Source organism: Schistocerca gregaria, chromosome 6 (assembly GCF_023897955.1).
Source record: "Schistocerca gregaria isolate iqSchGreg1 chromosome 6, iqSchGreg1.2, whole genome shotgun sequence".
NCBI classification, from domain to species: domain Eukaryota; kingdom Metazoa; phylum Arthropoda; class Insecta; order Orthoptera; family Acrididae; genus Schistocerca; species Schistocerca gregaria.
In genome coordinates, this window is record NC_064925.1 from 299,339,084 (window position 1) to 299,359,358 (window position 20,275).

Genomic DNA, 20,275 nt, shown 5'->3' on the forward strand with positions numbered 1-20,275 from the left:
GATTTGCTGTAGTTAGTTAGTTAGTTAGTTATATTACTTGTTCCATGGATCATGAACATGATTCTTTCGTAATGATGTGGAACGTGTCAAAGTACACAAGATTCATTTATCCCAAATAATCATTGTTAGTCTTATACACGGTACAATTGTTAATGCTTACTGTATTTCTTTGGCCTATGTCGAAAAATTCATCTATGGAGTAGAAGGAGTTGTCATTCAGGAATTCCCTTAACTTACTTTTGAATGCCGATTGGTTGTCTGTCAGACTTTTGATATTGTTTGGCAATTGACCAAAAATTTTTGTGGCAGTATAATTCACCCCCTTTTGTGCCAATGTCAGATTCAATGAACGGTAGTGAAGGTCACCCTGCCTCCTAGTATTGTAGCTGTGGACTGTGCTATTAATTCTGAAGTGATCTGGGTTACTAACAACAAATTTCATTAGGCTGTATATATATTGTGAAGCTACTGGCAATATCCCTAATTCTTTAAATAATTGTCTACAAGATGAGCTTGGATGAGCCCCAGACATTATTCTGATAACACGTTTTTGTGCAATAAATACCTTCTTTCTTAGTCATGAATTGCCCCAAAAGATGATTCCGTAAGAAAGCAACGAATGAAAATATGCATGGTAAGCTAACTTACTGATGTGCTTGTCTCCAAAATTTGCAATGACACTAATAGCATAGGTAGCTGAGCTCAATCGTTTCAGTAGATTGTCAATGTGTGTCTTCCAGTTTAAATTCTGATCAATACAGACACGCAGAAATTTTGAACAATCTGCTTTAGCTAAAGATTTTCCCCCCACTCTATATTTATTTCCGGTGTTATGCCTTTCCCTGTAGTGAACTGTATGTACAGAGTTTTTTCAAAGTTCAATGAAAGTCCATTTGCGGAAAACCACCTAATAACTCTTTGAAAAACATTATTTGCATTTTCCTCAGCTGATTCTTGCTTTTTAGGCTTGATTACAATACTTGTGTCATGTGCAAAGAGAACCAAGTTTGCATCTTCATGAATATAATTAGGCAAGTCATTAACATATATTAAAAACAATAAAGGCCCCAAGACAGAACCCTGTGGTACCCCATTCTTGATACATCCCCAGTCTGAATAATCTGCTGCCTTTTGTGTACTATGTGGGTTTACTGTTTCAACCTTCTGCATTCTACCAGTTAAATATGAAGTGAACCATCTGTGTACTGAACCATTCATTCCATAGTACTTCAGCTTATCTAAGAGGATTTCATGATCCACACAATCAAAAGCCTTAGAGAGATCACAGAAAATCCCAATTGGTGATGTTCTACTATCCAGAGCATTTAAAATTTGATCAGTGAAAGCGTGTATAGCACTATCTGTTGAAACACCTTTCTGAAAACCGAACTGACATTTTGTTAAAACGTTATTCCCACTAATGTGTAAAGTTACTCTTGAGTACATTACTTTTTCAAACACTTTTGAGAAGGATGTCAGAAGTGAAGTAGGACGATAATTGTTGACGTCTGTCTTGTCACCTTTTTTATACAAGGGTTTAACTATGGCATATTTCAATCTGTCAGGAAATATTCCCTGATTCAATGAGCTGTTACATATGTGGCTAAGAACTCGACTTATCAGGTGTGGACAAGATTTTAGTATTCTATTGGAGATACCATCAGTTCCATGTGAGTTTTTATTCTTAAGTGAATTTATTATTTTCTTAATTTCAGATGGTGAGGTAGGTAGGATTTCAATTTCGTTTGTTTGCACCGGGAATGCCTCTTTCATATAGAGTTCTGCCCTATCTGGTGAGCAGCTGGTGCCTAAATTTTCCTCTACATTTATAAAATAATTATTAAAAATATTTTCAACCTGTGATTTTTCATTTATAAGCTTTTCATTGTGCTTAACAGTAATACTGTTGTCCTGTGACCTTGGTTGCCCTGTTTCCCTTTTAACTATATTCCATATTGTTTTAACTTTGTCATCAGAGGTGCTAATCTCAGACTTGATACAAATACTTCTGGATTTTTTTATAACTTTCCTTAATATATTACAATATTTCTTATAATGGTTGAGCTTTTCTTCATCTCAACGTATTCTAGTGTCTTGGTATAGTTCCCATTTCCGGCTACAAGAAATTTTAATCCCTTTAGTCAGCCATGGTTTTTTATCAAGTTTACTTGAATTATGATTCACTAATTTCTTAGGAAAACTGTTTTCAAATATACCCACAAGTTTATCATGGAATAAGTTAAATTTAACATTTGCATCAGGTTCCCGATAAACATCCTCCCAGTCTACCCTTTTCAAGCTTTCCTTAAATTGTTGAATTGTTATATGGTTAATTGGGCGTATTATTTTTTTTTTTTTTTTCACATTACTGTATGGAGCAAAGTCATGAATTGAAAGTAGCTGTGCATCGTGATCAGAAAGCCCGTTCTTAATAGTATAGGTGCTTACTTCTTTTAATTTATCTTGGTCTATGAAAATGTTATCTATCAGGGTGCTACTGTCTTGTACAATACGAGTAGGAAAATCAATGACTGATGTCAGATTGTAAGAGCAAAGTAATAGTTCAAGGTCGTTCTTCTTGCTTGAGTGTTTAAGAAAATCTATGTTAAAATCTCCACAAATGATAATGTATTTTCCCTTTTCTGACTGATAACGCAGCAAGAGATCTAGGTTTTTAAGAAACATTTGAAAATTTCCAAGTTGGGACCTATACACAGTCACAATTATGAATTTACCACTGTCCAATTTAAGCTCACAAGCGCATACTTCAATGTGCTGTTCTACACAGAATTTTGCGGTTTCTATGTTTTTAAAACTATGTTCCCCCTTAACATAAATGGCAGCTCCTCCTTTCTCCATATTGTCTCTACAAAAATAAGTTGCTAGTTTATACCCATTAATATTTACATTTTCCATTTGTGTAGTTATATGATGTTCAGACAGGCACAGTACATCAACTTCTGTTGTATTTTTAATATTCTCAAAACAAATTATTAGTTTGTCTATTTTGTTCCTTAATCCCCTGATATTTTGGTGAAATATATTAACACAACTGTTTCCTCTACCTTTATTCGAACCATTTATTTTTTTACGTTTAAGAGCTGCCTGTCTGGACATCTTGTTCAACCTAAAAAAGGTGCCCCTATGCCCTTTTGGATCACAGGGGTTTTGCCTTGAGTGCTAGTGGCCCCCTTTACACGACCTACAATTAAATGAGCTAATCTATCCTTCCCTAGACTATTTAGGTGCAGGCCATGTCGAGTGTATCCCCATCTCCCAATGCTACCAACAGGCACTGTATAAATGTGTGTTTTTGCACCGTCCAGCAGCTGCTCGCTCAACTCTCTGTTAACTCACCACACAGAAGGGTTAACCGAGGGCTGATCGTAACGCCGCAATACCTCAACAAAACCCACATTCGTACATCCTGTTGCAGCTCCTATTTTATCCAGGTCACTCTTAATATCATAATTCCTATCCTTAGCCAGGCTGTTTCCTGCCCCACCTATTACTATCACCTCATCATTCTTGTCAAAGTCCCTACAGAGTGGTCCTATGTCTTCTATCACCTGGCTAAGCCTAGCACTTGGCTTAAACAAACTCGTGACCTGGTAATCTGCTCCTAATTTCTCCTGCACTTGTTGGCCTACACCCCTCCCCAACTGCTACCTAGCAGCAAGACTTTTCTTTTCCTATTACTAGATTTTCCCGACCTAAAGCTGTTACCAATTTTAGTAGTCTGCTGCACCCTACTTTCAACTACTCCTGTTTTTGGCTCCTCCCTTCCTACTTCAGGTAACAAGGAGAATTTATTCATAACTGGAACTTCGACAACATCTACATGGCTGGTCCCTTTTCGCGATTTCCTTGTTACCAATTCCCATTTCCCGCAGTCTTTTTCCCCCTTTAACTTAGCTAATTCAGTTTTTACTGAATCTAGTTCAGCCTGAAGGGCACACATCTTTTCCTCCTGTTGTACAAATCTTTTTTTCTATACTACAGAACCTACAGTCAAATTTCCCGCTACATGAGCCCCAATGAAAAACACCCCCACATACCACACCCGATTCTATCTTCCTATGGCAGCTTCCACACTTAGTACTCATGGCAATGTACAGTAATAAAATTTAAACAATGATCTCTTAATACAACAAACTATATTCTTAAATCAGTAAGACAATGAACCTACAATGGATGTAATCTAACGAGCTACGTGAATTTAAACAAACGCCAAATGGAAAGTCTATGAACAAATAAGTTTGAATAATCTACAATCTGACGATAAAAAGTCTTTAATTATTGACCAAAGAAGTATTTAAGATTATAGGCGCAAAGTTAAGTAATAATAAGAAGTCTACACACGCACGAAATTTACGCCTACAAATGTAAACAAACACTGACGAAAGCCGGCCGTTTAGTAAAACCTTCTTTACAAGTAAAATGCGCTAATATTCGCGAAACCTTCAATACACAGTCTAACACAGACGTTAATTTAACTATCTAAACTATAATTTACACTAAGTTTAATATTATTCCATTACTGAACACTTAACTTTTGCCAGAGCTCCGAAAGCGCGCACACCGCTTGCTGCAGGGCCACATGTATGGACATTAGTTGTGATGGGTGTACAGCAGATGTCAGTGGAATGCTGATTGTTGGCAATTATGTCTAAAACATGGTACAGTAACTGGCCGGCCATCTGCTTTCAGCCTTGACTAAAACATATGTTGACACCTTGTCCCAACACTGTGCCTAGTATGTGCTTGTGAGGGTGGGCAGCCATGGGTAACTGAGTGGAAATGTGGCCGGTACCAAAAGGTCACTGTGGTGGTGGTGATGGGTGAATGGGTGAAGCAAGTTCGGTATGTACAATGGTGATTCCTGTGTAATATCTCTACTATACCACAGCTGAGTAATAAGTGGCCAGAAACTTTGTGATGGAATCTTATCAGGATGCAGTCTCCACTGCTTTCTTCATCTCGTTCTTCAATATAATGAACTGAGTGATGGATGGAATGTTGAATCCTAATCCTGTGGGGGGAAGAGAGAGAGAGAGAGAGAGAGAGAGAGAGAGAGAGAGAATTAACTACAGCACCAAATAGTGATCTGTTGTTAGTTGGTGTAATACAAAGAGAACCTTAAACTGAAAAAAAAAATATCTCCACTTATCAATGCTGTGATGGCTTTCTTGGCCATGATTGCTGAAATATTGACAATAAACAAAAAATTAGAAAGAGTATCACCAACCAGCAGACACACAACAGACTGGGAAGCTTTACTCAAAGATTTTCTTTAATGTCATTGTATCACAACATGGATTTAGAAACCAAAAACAATTACTTGAGTACTGTATGAGTATCTCATTACAACTTCAAAATCACTAAAATAAGGAAATCACATCACAAGGACTTTGATCTTTTTATTTGAGGTTAGATGCCGTCTGCTGTTCACTTTACACTGCCGTATCAAATGCAAACATAACTGTGCACACTTTCAGAACTTTAGGCTTGTTTGGTTGTAACTGTTTCAGGCCATTATTATGTCAGTGCTATTCTGCTCCTGGCATTCTGCAGCGGCCTCTGGTGACTAATTATGGTGGGACACTGGGCTTCCGATATAATGGGCATAACAGTGCAGTTGGCACTATATCAGCAACAACTTTGCCAGCAACATCACATAAAATCCCCAGAGCTGTTGACCATCTACAGAGAAGTGAGTCTTTTTTTATGTATGTACAATAGTAGACTGTAAGCATGTATTTATGCCTGTATGTATGTATGTATGTAGTAGGTATGTATATACATATGAATATATGTCTGGGATCACCTCCCAAAACTCTGAGTCAATTTCTGCCAAACTTGGCACTCAAACAGCAAATTTCTCAAGTATCAAATTTGTGAGGTTTATAACCTCCTACCCCCAGTGGAGTGGAGATATGGAGAAACACATTTTTTTTGAGCCCCTGTTGTGAAGGCTGGCCTACTTGATGAATGTATTGTGTGTGAATAGTATTAACCTACCTTATTGACTTGCTTTGTGGGGCAGCCTACACATCAGGAGCAAGAAACAGTTTCCAACCCCAGATGTGTAGACTGCCCTGTGTGACAAGCGTATTATGTTGTACTAGTATTGGTATTTTTTGCTAAATCTGTTTTCCAGTGGCTATAGATGTGCAAGGACATGACTGGGGGATGGTTGAAATGGATACAGGAGGGGATGGATAGGGAGTAGGGAGAGAGTAGGAGCAGGATGTGATGGACAGACTGTTGAGGAGGAGTAGATGGGCAGAGAGGGGGGTTGAGCATATGGACCGAGGTATAGGGGAGAGGACGAGATGGGTAGTTGGCGGGGGGGGGGGGGGGGGGAGGAGGAGAGCAGAATTGGGCAGATAGAGAGAGAGGGGGAGATGGAAATGGGCAGAAAGAGGGGATGGAAGAGGAGATAGGCTGGAAAGGGGGGGGGGGGAGATAAGGAGATGGACAAGAGACGGGAGGTCAGAAGAGATGGGCTAGCGAGTTTGGAGGAGAAAATTGGCAGAGAGGTGGTGAGGAGGAGATCGACAGAAAGTGGGGTGAGGAGCAGGTGGGCAGATATGGGGGTGAAAGGGAATTACAGGAACCACAAAGTAAAGTAAAAATTACACTGGGTGCTGTTATTATTAATGGTAAGAGATATTTTAATACACATGTGGTTCTATGGAGCTTGATTTGGAGGAATATTGTTTTAATGAAGAAACTTTTGGCAACAGCATCACACAATATATATAGTGTAAGAGTAATACTACTAGTATTTCCATTCATTGCCAGGTTCTATTTTTGTTTGAACTGTTTAGTATACTAACAGCCCAGAAAGCTGAATCACTGTCAATTGAAATGATTGACAAGTTATGACTATATTCAGGAATGTGTGATATAATTCTGTGTAGCTCACTGCTCATTAAAAGTCAAGTATCAACAACAAGCACTAAATTGGTACCTGATTGCTAGCTTCTGATTGAAAGCTTTTTGTTTCCTCAACTTAAATTTTCATGTGTTAACATTGCTTTTTATGAAAGTAGTGTTCCAATTGTCTTTCAGTTTCTTTTTTAAAGGATTTTGAAACATTTGAGCCATCTCTCATGGGGACCATATGGACTGGTCCTCTTTGATATTATTTATATTTATAGAATCAGAAATTCAGTACCCAGATATCACAGTCGTGTTACTACAGGGCGGCACAAAAAGTACTAGAGTACTGAGTAATAGACTGATCATTGTCATCTGCCAGTTGTCATCTATTGTTTCAAAGCTGTTGTGACTATGTTTTGTATTATCGGTATGAAAGTCATTGCAGCTAGACATGTGAAGTAAATATCTCATCAAAGATTTGCAGAAGAAAGGACTGTCAGCAAAGGATTGTAGCCACCACATTTGCTGGACCTAACCACTAGTGAGTTTTATCCGTGGAGCATTCTAAAGGAAAAGTGTACACAAATAACATAATAACATTACAAAATTTGAAGGATCATACTCGTAATGAAATTTTGAGAATTTATACAGCAGACTTTCACAAGGTGTATGTTAACATATTAGGGTGCATGTAAAAGTGCATTGAAAGAGATCATTTTCAATGCCTAATGTAAGATCAGTTCAGTAAATACTGACCTTTGTATTAGCTTATTTATTATTTTCTTATTATCCAATTATTACATGTTTATCTGTTTGTTGTTGTAGCTGCTTGAGATGGACAACAATTCATACCTAACTGGGAGGTAATCTGTACTCTGGACCAGTTTTTCATGTGCCACCCTGCGTTAAAAACTCCGATACCTACAATTACTGCATTTCTTTGTAATATCAGTTACTGCAATAAGCATCAGTGTTGATATTTAACTGCTCACGTGCCATTTAGCATTGCTTGAATTACTGGTTTGATACTTGCTAGTAGAGACTGCCTATGATACCATGGCCAATGTGCAATGACGAATTTTCATCTGAAGGACTGGGTGAGTTCATTTGTTTGTTCAGAAGGGGAGTCCACTTCAATCAACTGCTGTCTGTTGTCCGTGCTGTCTAGTGGTTGTTCTGCTACATGCAACATGACATTGTGGTCTCCAGGCGCTGTAGGCACTGGAAGAGTTCTGCATAGCTAGAAACAAATAATAGAGTACAGTATAATTAAATTTATGTTGGGAGAGGGAAATGAGGGATTAAAATCCCATTAAAAAGTATCATAAAATGAGTTCAGACTGCTACTGGTGTTTCACTATGGATAATAAGTAGAGTAAAGAAAGAGGGCGAAAAATGTACTTGCTGATAGCTCTGAGAGTTTCTCTGCTCCAGAAAAAAAAGTGGAAGAAAGAGAAAAAAGTTTTACATTTAGATGATTTTGACAAATAAGTTGTGCGGAGACTGATACACAATTTCCACATCGAGTCATGTTTTTCCATAATAATAGAAAATATGTCTTTTAGGGAAAGTATTTTTTAATTACAGTACTATGTCACAAGTTAGGCTTCTGGTACATCAGTTTCTGTTTTTGAATGTCAGTAAATTACTTACACTTTTTTTTAATTAACATGTCTAATATTTACCAAGTGGCCCAAAACAACAGATAACAAGAAGGTATGAACGGAATGTTTAGAAATATAAAGTAAACATATTGACTATGTAAATAAAGTAAAAATGTACAATTTAGAGGATAGATCTATCATATATATGTTGATGAAACATATATTCACAGTTTGCATACTACACCCAATGATTGGAGAAATAACTCAAATGAAGGAGTAATGGTACCAGTTTCAAAAGGACCAACGTCTCGTTACATTCTGGCTTGCAAATGAGTGAACTTTTTAAAATCAATTTTCTCAAGACCAGTTTCAGGTAGAGACATCTTTCAAGTCTAAGAAAAAATTCAATATTTTAGCTAAATTTCATATGCTGCAACGTATGATGTAATATGCACCAAACACAAAATCATAGTGAACCCTGTTTTTCATTGCAAACTTTCCAAATATTGGGCAGTGTGCTACTTAAATATAAAATATCACAGTAACTATGACCATTAACAAAATTTTGAGCACTTTATCATGATGCTGACACATTAAGTTATAAGTAATGTAAAAAAGAAATTTTTGTACCAAACAGTTTCTGCAAAATTGTTTGAGAAGAATTGCAGGTTGTGCACATGTCAGTGCAGAAAATGGACAAAGAATATCTCTTAATGCTCAACATTTCCCCACCCACAACCTCCGCCATTACTGCTCACATCATGCTTGCCCAGCCGACTGCACCTCTACTGGCCGTATTGTACTGCATGCACTATACACTTTTTATTTTACTTACATCCATCGCTAGCATCCTGTAGTCACACATCACATGAAATGTCTGAATGATTTATGACATTTGAAACTTAACATCAGTTTATTCTTATTTGCCACAACAGATGTACAAAGAGCACTTTCCTTTCTTTGCTAATGTTTAGTAAAACTCAAAACAGTTCTCATAATACAGACAGTATGTAGTAGTATATTATGATGTACAGGCATGTGTGTAGTTGTGACCCTTACTCAGCACTGTTTCTCTACACACTGGCAACACATGGTCACTCTTCTATCTATCCAGACTCCTCTGTGTCCCAGAGATGCTGACTTGTACCAGGCTTGCCAACCCAGTAGATTCAGATCTGACACATTTCAGTAGGGAGCTGTGGTATATTCCTAGTTTCCTCATTTAATACTGGTTCTTAAGACTTTGTAAGAATGCTTTTGTGGGATAGTTGACTTCCGTGTTAGTGTCTGCCAGTTCATGTTTTTCAATGTTTCTATGTCACTCTACCGGGGATCAGACAAACCAGTGATCATTCATGCTGTCTTTCCTCGTATACATTCAAAATCTTTTCTCAGTCCTATATAGTATGGATCCCACATACTTATATTCAAGGCTGGATCACATGATTGTTTTATAAGCCACCTCCTTTGTGTACTGACTGTGTATTCCCGGTATCCTACCAATGAACTGAAGTCTTTGACCTTCTTTACCTATTATTCCATTTCACATTCCCACAAATTGTGACTCCTATGTATTTTTATGTCTAGACTAATTTCATCTGTGACTCATTGTAGTCATACAATATCATGTTTCTTTATCTGTTTTTTGAACAGTACAGTTTTACATTTCTGAACATTTAAAGAAAGATGCCAGTCTCTGCAACATCTTGAATTTTTATCAAGATCATACTTTTACATATTTCAAGGCCTACATTTCAGTAGAAAGTGTAAAGGGAAATTGTTTGGTTCACTACCAGAATCTATAAGGGAGAACACTGCTACTTTCAAGAATATCCTCATAGTAACTCAGATTTTAGTCTACTAGTATTGAAAGAAGTGTCATAACTGAAAATTTTGAGCCTGAAACGTGCAAAGATCAGAAATAGGTTAAAATAAGTCTACTGCACAAAAATGTTAGAGGATTAAAAAATAAAACCAATGAACTTCTGATTTGTTCAGATGAAATGGCTTGCATGTAATATTTGTTTCTGAACATTATTTGACAGCCGATAAAGAATGCCAAGTTTGGATAGAAAAATCATACAGTGTAGGCTTTCACAGCTGGGATTTACCTCAGTTACTGAAGGTGGATGGATATAACTCTACATCCAGTTACTGCAGATGAGGTATGGAAAAATAAGGAGTTGTCTTTTGCCCTAAGAATACACACACACACACACACACACACACACACACACTCTTTCTCTCTCTCTCTCTCTCTCTCTCTCTCTCTCTCTCTCTCTCTCTCAGATTTTGCAGTTATGAGCATTTTGAAGTTCGGGCTGCACAGTAACATTTCACGGAAAGTTAACAGTAATAGTCACAGTACATAGGGCTCCATAAGGTAAATTTGAGTTATTCATGAATTAGCTGAATGTATTACTAAACCTCCTAACTTACATACAGAATGAGGCAATGTCATGTGGAGATTTTTACTTGATATCTGACTAGAGCTGTACTTTTGTTTCTTGTCATTCACACAGTTTAACAGCCCTAATTTCCAACAAGAGTTATGGCAATCAGAAGCAATGCTACTGACAAAATTTTATTGCCACATGAAGAATGCAAGCTAATAGTGTTATTCTTATAGTTAATGACCCCTCAGGTTACAACTAGCAACAGATTCTTTCATTTTATGCTACACGACATAAATAAAAAGAATTGGAAATTGACAGGGATGTTAAATGAAAAAGCAATTTAAGAATTCAAGATGTATTCGCAAGATAAAGACTGGAAAAAATTACATAGCACATTTGGTATTAATGCAAAGTGTAATGCATTCTGTTACAATGGAAAATCAGAGCAGAAATAACAACAATATAAATTACAATAGATTGCTGTTCACCACATACAGGAGGCACTGATTGACTTGCACCTGTTTACACTCAATGTATAGGAGCTGTGAAGAAAAATGTAGGGAGGAGGAAATGGGCAAGGAGAAAGGTGGTAGCAGGAGATTGACAGAGAGATGTGTGGAAGAGGAGATGGGCAGGAAGATAGCGGGAAGAGGAGGTGGGCAGAAAGAGGACGGGGGGTGGGGGGAATAGATGGACAGAGAGCAGAGAGGGGAAGACAAGGAGATGGACAGAGAGGGGAGGAGGAAATTGCCAGAGAGACATGGAGTGGAGGAGATGGGGAGAGAGACAGATGGAGGAGGAGACTGCTAAGAGAGAGAGGAGGAGAGATATTTTTCCAATATAATGTGTTGAACACACATGTGAGTGTGCCGCGTATGTATGTCCACATCTCCTCCTAAACTGGTGGACAGTTTCAACCAAATTTATCTGTAATAAAGTATAATGGGAGTAAGACACAACTAGCTTTCATAGTGACATAATATGTGACATACACTCCTGGAAATTGAAATAAGAACACCGTGAATTCATTGTCCCAGGAAGGGGAAACTTTATTGACACATTCGTAGGGTCAGATACATCACATGATCACACTGACAGAACCACAGGCACATAGACACAGGCAACAGAGCATGCACAATGTCGGCACTAGTACAGTGTATATCCACCTTTCGCAGCAATGCAGGCTGCTATTCTTCCATGGAGACGATCGTAGAGATGCTGGATGTAGTCCTGTGGAACGACTTGCCATGCCATTTCCACCTGGCGCCTCAGTTGGACCAGCGTTTGTGCTGGACGTGCAGACCACGTGAGACGGCGCTTCATCCAGTCCCAAACATGCTCAATGGGGGACAGATCCAGAGATCTTGCTGGCCAGGGTAGTTGACTTACACCTTCTAGAGCACGTTTGGTGCCACTGGATACACGCGGACGTGCATTCTCCTGTTGGAACAGCAAGTTCCCTTGCCGGTCTAGGAATGGTAGAAAGATGGGTTCGATGACGGTTTGGATGTACCGTGCACTATTCAGTGTCCCCTCGATGATCACCAGAGGTGTACGGCCAGTGTATGAGATCGCTCCCCACACCATGATGCCGGGTGTTGGCCCTGTGTGCCTCGGTCGTATGCAGTCCTGATTGTGGCGCTCACCTGCACGGCGCCAAACATGCATACGACCATCATTGGCACCAAGGCAGAAGCAACTCTCATCGCTGAAGACGACACGTCTCCATTCGTCCCTCCATTCACGCCTGTCGCGACACCACTGGAGGCGGGCTGCACGATGTTGGGGCGTGAGCGGAAGACGGCCTAACGGTGTGCGGGACCGTAGCCCAGCTTCATGGAGACGGTTGCGAATGGTCCTCGCCGATACCCCAGGAGCAACAGTGTCCCTAATTTGCTGGGAAGTGGCGGTGCGGTCCCCTACGGCACTGCGTAGGATCCTACGGTCTTGGCGTGCATCTGTGCGTCGCTGCGGTCCGGTCCCAGGTCGACGGGCACGTGCACCTTCCGTCGACCACTGGCGATAACATCGATGTACTGTGGAGACCTCACGCCCCACGTGTTGAGCAATTCGGCGGTACATCCACCCGGCCTCCCGCATGCCCACTATACGCCCTCGCTCAAAGTCTGTCAAATGCACATACGGTTCACGTCCACATTGTCGCGGCATGCTACCAGTGTTAAAGACTGCGATGGAGCTCCATATGCCACGGCAAACTGGCTGACATTGACGACGGCGGTGCACAAATGCTGCGCAGCTAGCGCCATTCGACGGCCAACACCGTGGTTGCTGGTGTGTCCGCTGTGCCGTGCGTGTGATCATTGCTTGTACAGCCCTCTCGCAGTGTCCGGAGCAAGTATGGTGGGTCTGACACACCGGTGTAAATGTGTTCTTTTTTCCATTTCCAGGAGTGTATTACAAGTTACTAATCAGGGGTGAATTATTTAGTTTCACCTGAGTGGTTCGGTAGTTAGGTTTTTCAATATCTGTGTATTATTAGACACAGTTCATGCATTTTTGACACAGTCTATAGTAGAGTTGTGCAACACATGCCATTAGTCAGTTTATCTGCATAGTTTAGTTTTCCATGGTCTTTAATATGGACAGGGACTGTGATTGTTGTGTGCAGATGTGAGCTGAGTTGGTGACACTTCGCTCTCAGCTTCAGGCTTTGATGGCTTCGGTTACACAGCTTGAGGCTGCATTGGATGGGCACCACTGTTGTGGGTCAGCTGTGGGGTTCCAATGGACGTCCAGAACATCTGAGTCCTCTGATGGGTCCTCACCAGTGGCCAACCCAGTTACTGCTCACATTGAGGTTGACCCCTCACCTGTGATCAAGTGGGAGATCGCACTGGGGCAAAGCAGGCAGCAAAAGACTTCCCAGGTTGCCGCACGTAAGGCCTCCCTGGTTTGTGTGACAAACAGGTTCCAGGTGCTGTCTGTGGCTGACACTGTCACTGAGCCAGATGCTGCCGCCTGTCCTGTTTCAGAGGAAACCACTCAGCCTGCAAGATCTGGGCAATCACAGAGGGTGGGATTATTGGTAGTAGGGAGCTGCAACATTAGGCATGTTGTGGGGACCCTTAGGGACTTGGCTGACAAGAAAGGAAAGAACACCAATGTGCACTGCGTGTGCATACCAGGTGGAGTCATTCCAGATGTGGAATGGGTCCTCCCGGATTCAGTGAAGAGCACAGGGTGCAGCCAATTGCAGGTGGTTGCTCATATCAGTACAAATAATGTGTGTCACTTTGAATCAGAAGAGATTCTCTCTGGTTTCAAGTGGCTAACAGAAGTGGTAAAGCCTGTCAGTCCTGCTTGCAAGATGAAAGCACAGCTGACCATTTGCAGCATAGTTGACAGGACTATATGCAGGAGGCGGCTACACGTATATCAGGGGCTATGTGGTGTGGACTGGGCAGTTTTTTAGGTTAGAGGGTGTCAGGAAAACACAAGAAGGGCTTCAGTCACAAAGGATGCAGGCTGAACACAGGAAGATCGTAGATACAGAATCATTTGTATAACAGTTGTAAATTGCTGTAGCTGTGTTGGGAAAGCACCAGAGCTCCAAGTGCTAATAGAAAGCACTGATGCTCAAATCATTAGAGGCACTAAAAGCTGGCTAAAGCTGGATACAAGCTCAGCTGAAATTTTGCGAAGAACCTAATGGTGTCTCGAAAGGATAGGCTAAACATGGTTAGCGGTGGGGCGTTTGTTGCTGTTAGAAGTAGTTTAACTTGTTGCAAAATTGAAGTAGGTACTTCCTGTGAGTTAGTATGGGTAGAGATCATTCTTGGCAACCTGAATAAAATAATAATAATTGAATCCTTTTACCTACCTCCAAATTACAGATGATACAGTTGCTGAAAGGTTCAAAGAAAATTTGAGCTTGATTTCAAACATGTACCCGACTCATACAATAATAGTTGGTGGTGACTTTATTTAGCCTTGATATGTTTGCAAAAATATATGTTTCATTCCTGAGGTACACATAAAATATCATACGAAATTGTGCTAAACACATTCTCTGAAAATTATGTGGAGCAGTTAGTTCATGAGCCCACACAAATAGTGAACAATTGTGAAAACACACTTGACATCTTAGCAACAAATAATCCTGAGTTAATAACGAGCATCAAAACTGATACAGGGTTGTCGTAGTGAGACTGAATATTGTAATCCCCAAATACTCCAAAAATAAGTGAAAAATATACCTATTCAAAAAAGCGGATAAAAATTCACTTGGTGCCTTCCTGAGAGACAAGCTCCACTCATTCCAAATTAATAATATAAGTGTAGAGCAGATGTGGCTTAAATTCAAAGAAATAGTATTGGCAGTCAGCCGTGGCTGGTTCATGCTATGCGCTGGATTAAACCTCCATTGTGGTTCTGTGTTTAGTCTCCCGCAGTTATAGTGATTATGCTGTTATCCTCTCCTTCCGTTGGTGGCAGCTGTGGTGTGTATCGATATTCACACCTTGGACTATCTTTGATCTGGCGCATATAGTTTCCAGCTGGACAGTGTGCGACCAATCGATCCTTTGGCATGGAGCAGCGGGAGCAGCAAGGAATTCTCTGCAGGATGTAGTTTGGCCGGGCTTGCTGCCGGTCTCTACGCAGTGTTAGAGTGTGTGGAACTGTTCCCATTGCTACGAGGTCCATGACTCGCTGACCCTGGACACGAAAGTTGGGTTTGATTTAATCTACTAGCAAGTCAAGACTGCTCACATTGTGTTGTTTGGAGTTCTTTGTCGGCTGTTGGGATATTCCCGTGAGCAACAACGTAGTTTTCAAATTGGAAAATCCTAGCCACCCTCCGGTGGAGTTTCACTGTATTTGGTTATTTGAATTGAAGTTCGCCAGCGGAATCTTCTTCCTTGTGGCCGTAAATGTTCTGGTTTCCTGCCCTGGCCATTGACGTAAATTTCAGGTAGTGTAGTTTCCTCATCGTTTGTTGCTGTCCAGTACGATGTGTGGTTTGACATCTTCATGTACGATCAGTTGTGGGTGCCAATATCTTCTACGTTGTTTTAAGTGTTAGGACTTCAGCTGATTTTGAGTTTGAGTTGTTTTGCTCTTAAGGCCTTCAGCCTAAATTAAAGAACTGAGTCACATAAGGCCTTTGGTATTTTTTTAAAAATTAATGTTATGGAGTTTTAACTGATTGGCTTTCAGCTGATTTGAATTTAGCTTGTTTGCTCTTAAGGTGTCTGATTCTTTGGGCCTTCAGCCTAACTAAGGAACTGTTGTAAGATAAGGCTTGCCTTTTAAATTTCTAATTGAGCTTGCATTTTTAAATTAAAGTGTCATTCAGCTGGTAATTAAATCCCAAAGATTAAAGCTGTGTGTGTGTGTGGGGGGTGGGGGGGGGGGGGTGGGGGGGGGTGGGGGGAATTGGTCTCTTGTAATGTGTGATCAAATAATAAAGTTTTATGTTTGAATGTAACTGACAGCCTCTTATTTTGGCCCCCTTTCCACAATTTAAACTACCTGTCGTCTCCTGCGGGTGAAGCTGGGCATTTCACTTGTAGCAGAGCATGGTTTGCACTTGTGCTTGCCATTCTAGTTTCTGTCAGTTTCACTCTTGGTTTGTTTGTGTTTTGTGGCACCACATTGTTTTGGCTGTTACTTGTTTCACGTGCTTACCATAATGGCTGTCAGACAGTGAGTGTCTGGGAATCAGCCTGCTCAGGAAAGACCACCTTGTTTACGAGTTGGCAATAAGGCACCAACTGATTGAGGGCAGTGTTCCAGAATTGGTTACCCATTTATGCACTGCCGTTTGTCAGCTGGTTGATGTCACACCGGTGGTGGTGGGTGAGACAGGAGTGGCAATTGAGTTCTTGTTTGAGGCTATTAGAGGCCTTGAGGACACTATTTGTCTTTTGGAGGGTACCCAACCTAGTGACAGTCTGCTGGATAGGGTGCGGGCACAGTTAATGCATTTAACTAATCGGATGGCAGATTTGAGTACATTAGATTTGAAAGATCATCACAAAAAATTAACTGTGGAGTTGGGAACTTTGGTGAGCGCATTACTGTTTAAGCTTATGTGTTTGGAGTTGGATGGGAGGAATGTTGATGATAGAGATTTGCGCTGTGAGGGAGAGAGTGAGAGCCAGCACAGGGGTGGTACTGTGACAACCTCTGTCAAGTTAGATGCTTTGTTTGCTAAGTTGCCTAATCCTCTAGCCTATTTCTTTTGAGGTATTACTGAATTGGTTGTGGAGTGACTTGGTCAGGTAGAGGAATTATTGTGGTTATTGGTTCACTTAGAGCAACACCTGGCCGCTTTTCGAGTTCTGCATGAAGTAATTTTGTTGTTGATGTACCCATTAGCAAGAGGCGAGCTGGAGAACCTCCTCTCGTGAGCTGTGGGGGAAGGGTTTCCCTTGCGGCAATTAAGAGAACTCATAATTAGGCAAAGGTTGACCACTGGGATTCATAAACAGCTTGAGTGTTGTTACATTTTGGAAGTTCTGAGAGGTGAGGAGTAGTTACATCAGTATGTCGATAAAGTTCAGACAGCCTCTTCGGCCTTGCTGATTAATTTACCTGAAAAAGAAATGGTCTCTATTCTTCTTAGTGGAATGTCTGCGGCATATAAGCACATTTTGTCTTCTGTAATCAGCCTTCAACTTGGGAAGAGCTCCGTGACATGGTCATAGCAGCATCTGCATTACCATTTGAGAACTGTGTACGTCACGAAGTTAAGGGGCAGGACGTTGGCGCTGATGCCGGAGTATCTACATCTGCTGAAGTTATCAAAAGGGAACCCGGCGTTGTTTCAGGTGCGACATTATGGCTCATTTGGTGCACTCTTGTGTTCAGCCTCATGCAGCCAGAGCCAATAGATGATGCCAGGGTGGGCCGCAAAGGCGGGTTCGGGCTTTCAGACATTGGTGTACTCCAGTGGTCACTCCATCATCACCCCCCTTGCCTTACATTTGTTCTCGGGTAGGTGTCGAGCCAGTTTGTGCTCTTTTGGATTCTGGTAGTTCCTCTCCGTTATTGAGCTTAGAGTGGTTTTTGGAATTTGGGCATCTCACGAAACTTCAGTCAGTCCCTTTGGTGGTGCAGAGATGTTGGGTGGCCAATGGCCAAGTGTTGCCTCTGTTAATTTGGGTCCAAGGGAGTATATTGGTCAGCAATTTTTCCTGGCGTGTGTCTGTAGCCTTGGTTAAGGAACTGCCCGTTAATCTAATTTTTTGGTGTGACTTCGTCAACAAAACTGGCTTGGTCTTGGATTATTCTGGACACACCCTTTTCTTTAAATTTGCTCGTTGAGAGAAGTTTGGCCTTTGCGAGTGCACTAAACCTGTTGTGCATTGAACTGTTGGGGCATTGGGCATTCAGGCCATAGCTAACGAGTTTGATCTGGCCCATCTCTTGCCCCATCAAGCCTCTCAGTTACGTGATTTGTTGCACAATTTTCTGCAGCTCCTTAATGATAACCTGGGTGTTACTAATGTTCTTGATTATCATATCCATCTGTCCGACAATATTACAGTTAGTTAGTCCCCATACTGCTTCTCACTCCCTAAGGTGAAGATACTTAAAAGGCTAAGATATCTGAGATGCTACAACAAGGAGTAATTAGGCCTTCTACATCTGCTTATGCCTCCCCAACATTTCTTGTACCGAAAGATCAGGGATGTGATTTCAGACCTTTGGTTGACCACCGCCATTTAAACGCTAAGGTTGTCCTTGAATCGGTACCCCTACCTGATCTGCATAATTCTTTTACTTGGTTTGCTGGCGCTAATTGGTTTACGGTTCTTGATTTTAATCAGGCCTATTATCAGATTCCATTGGCTGAAAGTGCAAACATGTTACCGTATCTTGTATTGATTAGAACTTGTTCGATTTCAACAGAGTCCATTTTGGCCTAGCAACTGGAGCGGCTGTGCTTACTCGTTTGTTGGATAATATCCTTGTCAACTTGAAGTTAGTCTGTGTGTATAATTATTTGGATGACTTTGTTACCTATAGTCATTCATTTGAGGATCATTTGGAGCATATTCAGCAAGTTCTTTTGAGATTACAGGGTGCCAGGCTGACTGTTAAGCCTAGTAAGATCATGCTAGCCAAGCAGCAGGTATCTTTCTTAGGTCATATAGTGTCGGGTCAGAGTAATAGCATTGACCAAGAGCGGACTAAAGCCTTACGTGCTTTGCCTCCACCTACTGATAAGTGGGGGATTGCTAAATTCATAGGCACGGCAAATCATTTCAGGTGTTTCATTCCAAATTTCACTCAGTTGGCAGCACCCTTAAATCAGTAACACCAGAATGGCACCCGTTTTGAATGGGGACCCGCCCAGGAGGCTGCCTCTGAGGATATTAAGGCAGCGATAGACAATCCTCTGGTCCTTGCAGTACCTAATTTTAATAAAAGGTTTATTGTTCAAACTGATGCTCCTAATGCCGGGGTTTCAGCTGTTCTCCTCCAGGAGTTTGAGGGCAGAGACAGCCATTAGCCTACGCATCTCGGCGGTTAACTGATGCTGAACTCAAGTATTCCATCTACGAGTGTGAGGCTTTGGCCATTTTGTTTGCATTTGAGAACTACCGCTTCTACCTTGAACATCAGATTTTCCAATTAGAAACCGACAATCAGGCTTTGAGCTGGGTGTTGGCTAGGTCACATAAAACTGGCCATTTTGCCAGGTGGGCAGTGCGCATTTCAGCATTTTAGTTCGAAGTTAAACATGTGAAGGGCTCTGAAAATATCCTTGCGGATGTCCTCAGCAGGATGTTCAACAAAACTACACCTAATTAGAAAAACCAGCAGGTAGGAGGTGGTCTTAATTGTATGGTGTTGGGTGAAATTCCCTTCTTGTTTGAAGATGTGGGTCAGCATCAGGATCAGGACCCTGTTTGGGCCCCCATTAAGCAATGTGTGTTGGCAGGAGAGCTGTCAGATGAGTATGTCGTTAAGAGTGGTATTCTCTGTAAGAGGGTGGGCGAGGCTAAGCAGTGCAAGGTCTGTTTGCCTGTAACTTTGGTGCACACGGTTATTTGTTATTTTCATGATCAGTTGGTTGGTGGCCATTTTGGTACTTATAAGCCTCTCCAAAAAATCAAGGAGCAATTAACTTGGCTCTCCATGCACTGGGATGTGAGAGAGATGATATCCCAATGCCGCATGTGTAATGTAGCCAAACCCAAGAATGCTCTTCAACAGGGCTTGTTGAGTTCTGAAAGAGAGTTGTGTCCTATGCACAAGCTCTATATTGATTATTTAGTACCTTTACCTTGTACTAAGAAGGGTCATCGATATGTACTAGTTGTTATCAATGCGTTCTCCAGATTTACTAGGCTCCTCCCGACCTGTAACATTACCACAGCCACCACTATTTATCATTTAACTAATGTCTTCAGT

At 41.1% G+C, this 20,275-nt stretch overlaps 1 protein-coding gene across 4 annotated transcripts in view; it reads left to right on the top strand.

The window, feature by feature from the left end:
- The window catches only part of LOC126279037 (mitogen-activated protein kinase 15-like), a 171,378-nt gene that overhangs the window by 121,986 nt on the left and 29,117 nt on the right, over positions 1 to 20,275 (top strand). For all 4 annotated transcript variants that reach the window (XM_049979437.1, XM_049979440.1, XM_049979438.1 and 1 more), the window contains one exon: positions 5,532 to 5,713. In XM_049979437.1, the coding sequence (XP_049835394.1) occupies positions 5,532 to 5,713 (182 nt within the window). The remainder of the gene's footprint in view (positions 1 to 5,531; positions 5,714 to 20,275) is intronic.